Below are 11,558 nucleotides of genomic sequence, written 5' to 3' on the forward strand. Positions count from 1 at the left end.
CTCTGTGTGTCTCCGCGGGTGTCTGTTTTAATTAGGCACTTCGTAGATACGTGTGTCGCACGTATATAAGTATATCGCGTATGCGCCAGGATATACGACGTTAATGTAGATACATAAGCGACGCTACCACTACCTCCGCCACATTCCGCCTATACTTGGCGATCCGACGAGCTTGAATGCGGTCGATGGGTGGTTGAGTAAGGATTATAGACGCAGGTAACACATGCATAGGGCGAAGTCGGGGCGGCTTGCCGATGGGTGGTATCAGTGATGGCTCGAGGAGATGAAGAGGGACGATATGCGCGAAGGGATGATGGAGGAATTCCTCTTCTGATTCTTCTCGCGCACGTAACCTTCTCCGACTGACTGCTGATAAGAGTACACGAAATTATCTTAATTGGCAGTAAAATCAATTCAGAAATGATCGAACGAAGAGAGTCCTCTTCTCGTCTCTCCGTTCATCTATATCGTGCCGTTTCTTTTTTTCAGCGACTTTGAATAGAGTGAACGTTCCGGAAGAATGCGTTGTTTTCTTCGACAGAAGAAAGATTCTTGACCTTTCCCAATCTCCAAGCATAACGAATAAAAAACGATGTCTATCTTGGTATGAAAATGGACCAGTTATGATTTCATGAGCAAGTAATGAAAATTTGAATGGCTTGACATGATTGAAAAATATTCTACTAATCATCGCTACACATCCTATATTGTCCTATTTGTTGCTGTTTTCTCTAGAAAAATTAAGGTTTCAATTCGTCAGGCAAAAGCAATCTTAAAAATTACTTTCAACGAACGATAAGCGAACATTTGCAGCTTTACATTATCGAGTATTTAACAATGATGACTTATACAAATCATGCTTTCTCGTTGAACTGTTTCACTTTTGCATCCCCGAGGGATCCAACAACTGCGCTACTGATTCTACGAAAATACTCGATTGATGCTAATATGCAACTGAAAATGAATTTTATTTATTATTAGAAGTAGAAAATCATAATGAGGAAGCATAAAAAATCGTTGACATAAATCGCGTTGTAAGAAACTTAGACTTTATATTTTTCTAATCACATTTATAATGAATAAGATATATTAAAAATATTACATACAAAAAGCAATTGCAAACTCGAAATTTAACGAAAAACGTTTTGAAAGCTTACAAACAAAATTCAAAACGACGGTAAACATCTGCGAAAAAAAAAGGTCCGGAACTTGTATTAATAATTTTCCTCGGCGCATATAGTGCGTTCGTATTTTTTATATTTTTCTTCTCCTTCCACGCGCGTTGTTTGCAAGGAGGGCTACCCTTCGCGTTTATTTCCCCTTCGAAAGCTCGGATCGCCGTTCCTATATCAATTATACATCAATTAACGAGTCACGTTTGTTATTACGCATTAATTAATGAACGTAAAGGTAACTTTGAAACGAGCGATTTTTCCTGCTACAGACTGAATGAAAGAAGATTGTGTAATTTTGCGTTGATTATATGTCATATGTCTGGCTAGAATTGCGAGAACATTATGTCTTTAGTGTGGCTGACGCGATAGATTTTTCGTTTCTTTACGTCTGTTCTTTGCGTCCGCTTAACATCGAGGAGAGCTTTCCATAGAGCTCTCCATATGCATCGTCCCCTTCCTTCTTTTTTCATCTTCTTCCGCTTACGTCAGACCAATGTTAGCATCGATCTTTAATTAATTATCGATGACGCATTAGCGTTGTTACTGTCTGTCGCGGAGAAACCAGGCGAGACAAGAATCAACCGCGATGACGTAGAAAGATTTATTATTAATTGACAACCTCGCACATCGGGCCATTCTTATATTAAAAACTTATATTAATCCATTATCCAAAGCCAAATCGTATTATATATAAATATTTAAATTGTATTAAAATTTTATACGCATTTTTGCGGACTAACGAAGCAATCTGCGTTGTCTAATAGGATGTCTTTTTAAAATTTTGTTTCAGGGAGTTCTATTATATCCAAATGGAGAAATACGCGAGACAAGCAGTTTCGGAGGGCGTGAAGAACGCCGAAGATCTCCGAGTCGGTGGCGACTCCGAAATCTACCGGGTTCTCAACCTTCACTACAACCGTAATAACCACATTGAGGTATGGGGTCCTCAGGTGCGCAACACGAACACGCACACGCTACATTTTATTTTATTTTTCTACCGATATTGTTTCGCAAATCGCGAGAAAAGACGAGCATGTATATATCTTCGCTACATAGAGATCAGACGTCGGATTATTGATCAATTGGTTTTATAAAATTAAGCTTTCGGTGTTAGTATCTATCGTACGTTTATATAAAATATTTCACGTGCGTCTTTGTGGTTCACTGTAACTATAATTGTGTTTGCACGTTTTATCGTAAAAAGTATATGCTCAAGATATTTATTGCCTGATTAATACTGAAATGAAATTCTATAACACTATTAGTTGAAAGGTTCAATGCACATAATATGTTAGATATTTAATTTTCTTTAACAAATTAAATGAATCAATCTTGACTGTTGAAAAAAAATTAATTTACATTAGTTTTCTCAGATTCTTAAATTGTACATAATATTTCTATTGTAGCCCTTCAATTAATAGTTAATTTAGTATTATTTTAATAAATTATATAATATTATATTACATATGGTTTTTTCTCGTATTTATATAAAAATAGATAATTTGGAGAAAAATGAATCAAAGATAAAAAGTATATGTTGAAAATTTCAAGAAGGATTACATTTTTCATAAAATTGCATTACGTAGAATATCATACGTTGTGACATTCACAGTGATGTTTCTTGTTATAAAAATATTTGGATCGTAAAACCAATATGTACTTTGCTATCTGTAACTGCGAGTGCTAACAGTGACGTGGAATTTTCAGGTACCCAGCAACTTTAGGTACGTTGTGGAACAGACGTTGAAAGAGTTTTTCAAGGCGATTCAGGGCGGTAAGGACTCCGAGCAAAGCTGGAAGAAGTCCATCTACAAGGTGATTTCGAGGTTGGACGATCCAGTGCCGGAGTATTTCAAGAGCCCGAACTTCCTGGAGCAGCTCGAATGAATCAGGAGGTCGCGTGGCTCTTGCTCTTCGTGGTGCGCGGGCTCGCCCGCGCTCGTCGGCTCCCGATAATCAGGAACGACCAACGAGGGAGGATTGCATCCGCCAGGAGGTACACGTCCTTCACGTAGTGCGTGTTCAGGTATCCTTAAATAACATATCGCAAAACGAACGAGGGCTAGGAAAGGAGAGGAGACACGGACAAAGCCAAGGAACAGAGGCACCATCGACGTCCGAGGTCGACGTCAAGATGCCAACGAAGGATCAGGCTGTGACTGAATTACGAATCAAACAGGAAAGACAGAAGAAACGTACGCATATACATGTGCACACGAACACACACATACATAGACATACGTCCATTAAAAAAATACTGCGAATCTACGGCTGACGAAACTCGACAGTCGCCAAAGTGTCGAATGTTCATCGACGTTCCTCTTGTTTCAACTGAACGAGCACGAGAAGGTGATTCCTGGGACGAGACGAAGAAGCATGACGAATGCGTGGTCAACGAATGGCGAGAATAGCTTTTAGCGTCGATTTTGTCCGATCTGTTTGTAACGTAGAGTAATTACTTCGTTACCGCCTAATTTTACATCACACGATAAGAATAGGGATTTAAAGACGATGACACTGCTGGGGTTATACTCACAGAGAAAAATGAAAACTTTTGCGAGCATATCCAAAGATTGACTAAGTCTGAACATCGCACGGCGATTCCTCTTCTGATTCGAATAAGACCTGGAAGCGGAATCTTCGTCGACCAGAAGCAATGCAGGACGAGCAGCTTCTTATCCTGCATCGTTTCTGTAGAGAAATATTTATGGATGAGGAGAAAACCTTGCGCTAAGACTATTTCGGATAATCCTATTTTGAACTCTGCAAGTAACTTCGGTTTTGCGAAAATCGATACTCTCTGATAAAATTCTGAAAAACTTCTTATCGCCGAATGAACCGTAATGGCATTCATACTTCGATAAGAAATCATTTTTGCTGCATACATGTGCTTTTTTCTTTTTTTTTTTCAGGAAAAATAAAATCTCCGATTATTTAAAAGTATGAGATTCACCTCGATGCTATCCGTTATCAAAATAGATATCAATCTTTCCTTATATTATAGATAATTTCATTTTACCGCATATAATTGATCAACGAGGTTCGAGATCGACGTGAAAATGCTTGGCTATTAAATTATATCGCGTGAGAGAATCATATAAGAAACGGCGCGATGAAACGATCGTGCACACATCGATACCAAAGAATCGACTTCACGAGAATCAAATGCGTAACGTCATTTGAGTAATTGAGGGACCGCTCATAGTAATTTCCGCATAAAGAACCTGTTTCTATCTGCTGAGGAAGAGATTCCTCCGTTTTTCTGTTTTCCCGCATTTTTTCTTTTTTTTTTTCGCTCGCTGAATATTACTTGTCGAGTCGATAAAGAATACATTTGTCGAAAATGCACATGTTGCATTGAGAGGATCGGTGCACGGGTCAATATATATAGCTGTTTTTATTAATGGTTGATTGTATAAACGAGATTAGGCTAGTCGTAGTGATGAGATTAGGAATAAAATACGGGCGACGAAGTTGCAGGTCGGATGCAATGTATGAGAATTGTGCGCCGGCAGCATTTAAACTGTAGTGTTGCAAGTCCAAAAAAAAAAAAGAAAAGAAAAGAAAGCTAAAAGAGTGCTATATAATCGTGCGCCGATGCGATAATTATATAAATATTAGACTTTTAAAACGAAAAAGAGATGGATATTGGCGTGATTTAAGTAGTATAAAGAAAACGTGCGCCAGAGGGTTGCATAATCGCGCTTCCTTTTCTTCGTTTATTTTATCCCCGACCCATCTTACGTACAGACTTACGGACACGCGACACGCACGTCACTACATGCGATTTCACTTGCACTATGCGATCACGCGCGCGAACATGCGAGAAATCAAGGACGGCGCCCTTACACTCTTACTTGTGACCTTATTTTTTCACTAGAACTTTCTGTAGATAATTACAAGACGGTATAAAAATATTAGGGATAACTCAAGTAGTAGCGAATGCACATAATTTAACTCATATTTTTTCACCATTATTCTCGCTACTTCGTGCACTATTATTATTATTACTATTATTATTATTATCATTATTATATATTGCTATTATTATTGTATTATTATTATATTATTATTAATATATTATTATATTATTATTATTATTAGACTCACTATTATCTATATCAATATGACAATTTTAATATGAAATTATTATAATTATTAATATTATTATTGTCATCGTTGAAATTGTCATTTACGGAACATTTAGTTAATTTTTAATTAACCCTGCCTTCTTCTTCATATGCAATTTCCACGCCGCTCTTTCATATTACTAATTTTTATCTTCATCTTATTTTTATGAATTCTCTTCCTTCATTACTTTGCCGTTCTTTTTGTCAAGCTTATTTATTTTGTGCTTGACATTACGCTTTATTTTTAGTTATTATGTATATTTAGTTATATTATGATAATAATTATATTAAAATTATGCCCCTCAGTAGTTTGTATCGGGCTATACACACAAAAAAAACGTACACACACACATCTTTTTGCAAGCGGTGAGTCTTAACCTAGTCACGAGTCACTATTTTTTAATTGATTAATGATCGATTTATTGATTATTATTTTATTTATTAATTACGACAATAAAAAGAGAAAATGAATTGAAATTTTATTTGCGTTTGATTTTGCGTCATTTCACTTTTATTTCTACATTAACTGATACCCTTTCCTATGTTCAGAGAGAATCCGAAACTATTATATACATATATAGAAAAAGACAAAAAGAAAAAAATGGTCTTGATTTCAGATTCGGAATATTCTTGATTACCTGTTAGATCTAACTTTTTTCGTAGGAAGATGTGAAAAGACTCGAATGTACCCGTGAATTTGCGATCGGCGAGATTAACGAGAATGGAGGCAAGTAGCCTTTTTCCAAATTTGAACATGCGTTGTGGAATGGTCGAAGCAAAAACGAAATTTTGAAAATTTCAACTTTTTATTATATCGTATATACTAGGCCTAAAATTAGTAGCGACTCCTTCGGCACTGGCCTAAGATTTTGGTCTAAACATTTATAATAAGAGAGAAGAATAGAATAGCGAATGAATAAAGAAGGGATGAGGGAGATATTTGGATATTTTTTAAAAGAGCATTATAGGATACACGTCATCTGAATTCGATGACTCGCTTGTCGCAATAGGGTAACTTAACATTCGAGGCAATAGACGCAGATAAAAAATTACTTTTTGGAAAATTATGTTATTATTATATTTAAGTTAAATTCTTTTTAATTTAAATTTTCAAAGAATATTTTCGGAGCTAATTTATAATATATCCAATAATCATTGATAAAACTTATAATTACATTTTTTTTATTCGCTTTTATAATCAACTTCTGATTGCATTATTGAGATTATTTCAATCAAATATATCCTATCCTTTTTGTTACCATGTGTCATGATACATTAAAAGGTCATTAAGAGGCTTTAATTTAATGGTACACGAAGAATTGTAAAAGGTAATACTCGGAATTAAATTATAATATTAATGTTTTGCATAATGATTGGTTTTTCACTAACAGAAAACAAATCAACGTATAATACATTCCAATATAATATATCCAGATTAAACGCAAAGACAACACTTAAAATCTAATTTAATAGTCCCTGCGAACATTGAATTGTATTTCTCGCATCGTATCTCGATCCTAAAAGCTTTGCGCTTTCACGTCGATACGCGTTAATAGTAATCTCAGTTAATCATTAATACAACGTTACATAATTTTTGACGCTAGATCTCAGCATTAAATACAATCTTGTCATATAAAATATTCTACTTCAATATTAACCAACAAGACACAAGTCGATTAACTATCGTTCTCATTCTCTTTTCTTCGATTGCACTGGATATACGAGAAATAAAATAATTTTCGTACCTTCAGCGGCAATCACACAATTGTGAAATATGTCTACAATCATTTCATCATACTGTAAATGATCATTCCGCTCTTTCAAACATTATCCGTACTTAAAAAAAAAAGTAACTATCATTGCAACATTAAAATAACGTTCTCTAAATCGTAACCGTGCTACAATGGAATTCAATATTACAAGATTTAATCTTCCTTACTTTCGCGACAATTATTTTCAAAAAAACCGTCAATCACATATGTACGTATTATAATGAATTAAATTAATTACTTGACACTATTTCGACTCCGTATATTCTTCGCTACTGAAATATGACCACAAGCTTGGGAAAATTGTAAGCAAAAAATTGACAAGCATAATAATCTTCAAGGCCAATTTGAATTTCCCCAGTCGCCTTTGTCAGGGGATAAGCTGAAACATCAGAGGAATTTTCGTATGGTCGTTTATTCGTAAAACTCTGAGAATTAGGAATTATTATGACACATAACTCTCGCATGATCCTTCGAGGCCATCTATTACAAATTCAAAATGAGATAAGAATAAGAGTTCGCTTCTTTCATTTCTCCGTCGACCGAGAATTGAAGCTCCTAGCGCGAAGGACAAATCGTTCTTTATAAATATTATAGCAGATGTACTCGAGCCACGAAGAGACTCGAGACTCAGAAAAAAAAAGTATCTGAACAATGGTAACGAATAGCAATTGGTGGTTCATCGCGATCGCCGAAATTTCTCTTATCGAGGGGAGAATCAGCCGCGCTCTTTATCTCCCGATCGATACTACTGGTCTCGATCTACCGACGCGACATAGATCGTGGGACGAAACTGGCGATGAACAGCACGAGCGCAAAGAAAGGGGCAAATTCGCAACGATTTTACGGATGCGCGTACAATGAGAATGGAACGAACGTAAGAAGGGCAGACGGCGAGATCGACGAGATGTACTAGAAGAATGTAGTGACGAAGAGACACACATTCCTAAAGAACGAAGACGAAAGATTTAAAGTCGTTCACTTACGAAAAAAAAAAAAAATTAAATATAGAAAGTCTATCGACTCGCCGTTTATACTACATTTATGCAGCGGGGCCGACGCACGGAGAAACGAGTACACGGGACGGAACGAAATTAAACGAGAACGAAATACGAGAGAATGGAAGAAATAATAAGCATACGTACATACCTAAACGCGTAAGTTTTAAGGACACGTAAGCAGAAGTAAGTAATAGTATTTAACGTTAACACTTGCAAGCTATTAATTATTATATAAACGATTAACTAAAGATAAAAAGACGAGCGGAAGGTCGTATCACGCTGCAGAGGAAGAGGATACCTACTTTAAAAAAAAACACACACTAATAAACTAATTATTATTATATGATTATATTATTATTATTATTACGATCATTACTATCGAGTTTGAGATTAAGCCGTGATAACAAGAGAAATCAGTGAGAATGGGAGAGAGCGAAAGAGATACCAGAGAGAAAGCGAAGGAGGCAGAGTGGGAATTCAAAGCGAATTCAATGAGAATAATAATTCCTCAAACTATTAGGAGCATAATTAGGGTATATTTATTATGGCGAGTGCGCGATTACGATAGTGGCGCGGTAGTATACAGAGAAAAAAGGGGGAAGATAAAGGGGGGACAGAAAATACATTATCTCCCCTGTGACGTTTTAGCGAGGCGGAAATCGCGTCTTTCGAATTTTCGCGCGCGCGATAGGAACGAAGTGGAGGAGCGAACCCGGGAGAACGACCGAATGTAAGAATGAGAGAGAGAGAGAGAGAGAGAGAGAGAGAGAGAGAGAGAGAGAGAGAGAGAGAGCGAAAGAGAAAGAGAGAGTGAGAATCTGTAAACGATGTGGGAGAAAGACGGAGAGCATGAGATTTAGAGCGTAAAATATGTTTCTATGTGAGATCGCGTGCGTAAGCCAAAAGAGAAAAAAGAAAAAAGAAACTGATTGTTGACACCGAGTGAGCAAACTTTGTGTGATAATCTCGTAGTACACGTAGCATGTTAAGTCTACAATACGTTTGGTAGGGGATTAAAAGGTGAGAGCGACTTTCGAAAAGTCGGGCAGGAGAACGGGGGAGTAAAATCCGACCGAGGAATCCGAGAGGTCTTCCGAGTCTCTACCTCTCAACGATGTTTCTAAAATCTGTCGGAGGCTTCGCCGCCTCCGGCGATCAACATATCATCGCGTATATATGGATCGTTAATTCGTAATTCTAAGTTACAGGGTGCTCGAAATGCCGTCGACTACTCCGGCGTCTCGAATTAACGTAGATGTATCATTAAGTTTCCTCAATGAGCTGCGAAAGCCTTACGTTGTCTTTTAGTCGATAATTTCCGTGCCCCCTCGACATTATGATGCAAAACGAGAAATCGTAAATAACCACGATTTTTTATTTACAGAACTACAGCAGGGACAGTTGATACTCTTGTCTTGCAACTATTCTTAACTTTTTACATTACTTTACCTTTGCATTATTTAAAGGAAGCAATAAGAAATCTTTGAATCAAAATTTATTAAATTATTAATTTTAGATATTAATTAATTTAATAAAAATTCGTTTTGCATTATATTATTATTCTGAATTATTTTATCAACACATATTAAAAATTTTAGATTTTTTAAAAATTATTAATATATTTCTGCTTTAATTTCAATTCTTATATTAACTATAATTAATTTGCAACGCATTTGATAATTTCATTTATTAATATTATTATATATCGTAGATCATGAAGAGAGAGAGAGAGAGAGAGAGAGAGAGAGAGAGAGAGAGAGAGAGAGAGAGAGAGTTAATATCCTAAATGATAACTCAATAGATTTCAATTTATAAAACAGATATCGGGAGGCTGTGCATACTCCAGCTCCCGTCTTACAAAGTAATTCACATGCAACGAACATTTACGTTTCTCGTTTTGAATCGAATGTCGATCAGAAATTTACGTCGCAATAATCTCGCTCAAGATTCACGCAAGAGCGTCGAAGAGAGCACCTCTCGGAAAATCCGTAACAGTCGGGTGTTTAGGGGTGGGTGGGCGACGAGGGATGGAAGGGATGGCGGTTCATGGGAGAGAGATGGAAACCGACGAAATTGTGGATGGTGTAGAAGCGTGTAGGGAGCCAAGTGTCCTTGATGCGACCGTCGTTGAAGCCACGAAATCTCGCGATCTCAACAGGTGATCTTTTTTGTTCGGACGAGTTGAACCATGCAGGGGGAGATAAAAGCGGATCGAAGATAATAAAAGAGACGCATATGAATAACATGCACGAGGAAAAAAAGTCACGACTGAGAAGAAATCTATGCGAATTGCGATTTCGGACTGAGTTCGGAGCCACGGGCAAAAGACGTTCGGCGCAAACCGATCCTAGCTGAGAGAAAGAGATGAAGAGCAAAAGGGTATGAAAGAGTGAGTGAATGTGAGATTGGAGCAATAGAGAACAACGAGCAAAAGGAATGGAATGAAACGAGTCGAGAGACGAGGAGTGAATGTGCTAAAAAAATTGCTAAAAAAAGTGAAGAAATTATACAGAGAGAGCCGACCTCCTTGCCTACCGGGAGGTCCGCATATATGTATTGTAAAGTCAAGACTAGTAAATGATAAAATTAGGAAAAGCGAGTATAAGAGGAGAAATTATTAGGCCAGTTTGTAAATGTAAGTTATTACGGAATTTTCTCCCCTCCCCACCCTTTCGTGCACGATACTTTTGGCAAATCTTTCGTGAGCGTGAATGCGGGAAAGTAAGCGCGAATGTGAGAGAAGACAGAGAAATATTTATACATGTGCGTGAGAATCTGAAGTTACGTGTGACACGTGTGTGATGAGAGGACGAAGAGATCGAGGCAGGAATTAAGAGAGAAGGAGCCATTGGACAAAATGGTCCAGCACGGTCCGACATTCGACTCACGAGATACAGAATAGAAAAGAAAAATCGAGAAGCAGGCAAAAACGCGCATAACCATCAAGAATGGCAGATTTCACAAATGTCATTATCCATCCAACCCTTCGGCCACCGAGAGTATGAGGAACAAAGAGTGTAGGACAATGAATCTTGACCAAATCCTGCTTGACAGAAAATTGGGTTATTCTGGTCTGCCTTCGCTTCCACACGCTGTGTTATTTTCATATATATACGGCTTCGTATTATATATAATATTACCCAATCGCTCGCAATATGCCCGCAGTATCCCCATGCTCATTTCATATCTATCATCTAAACAGTTTTCCACTAATGCGTGAAGCTCCTTCGAAACGATATCAACGTTCCGTATTTAATGGGAAATATTTCTTCTTACCGTCTGCAATTCTTATTGCGACCCTGCGTCGCGCGTGAATCAAGAGAGAGAGAGAGAGAGAGTGAAAGATAGCGAGAACGAGAGTATGGCAAAAAAAAAAGAACGAGAGTGTGAATTGTATGCACGCGTGTACCAAGAGAAGCACACACGAAATGAGAATGAGAACATGTAATGCCTGTATTCCTGGAGTATATTACTTGCGCATAC

General features: G+C 37.2%; 1 protein-coding gene across 1 annotated transcript in view; it reads left to right on the forward strand.

The window, feature by feature from the left end:
- LOC108692089 (homeobox protein prospero-like) overlaps positions 1 to 3,071 on the forward strand; it is a 28,617-nt gene extending 25,546 nt beyond the window's left edge. Inside the window, exons 4-5 of the mRNA XM_018200211.1 lie at positions 1,966 to 2,125; positions 2,883 to 3,071. Coding sequence (XP_018055700.1) covers positions 1,966 to 2,125; positions 2,883 to 3,062 — 340 coding nt within the window. The 3' untranslated portion in view covers positions 3,063 to 3,071. The remainder of the gene's footprint in view (positions 1 to 1,965; positions 2,126 to 2,882) is intronic.
- Positions 3,072 to 11,558: the final 8,487 nt, after the last annotated feature.

This window comes from Atta colombica, unplaced genomic scaffold (assembly GCF_001594045.1).
Source record: "Atta colombica isolate Treedump-2 unplaced genomic scaffold, Acol1.0 scaffold58, whole genome shotgun sequence".
Taxonomy (NCBI): Eukaryota; Metazoa; Arthropoda; class Insecta; order Hymenoptera; family Formicidae; genus Atta; species Atta colombica.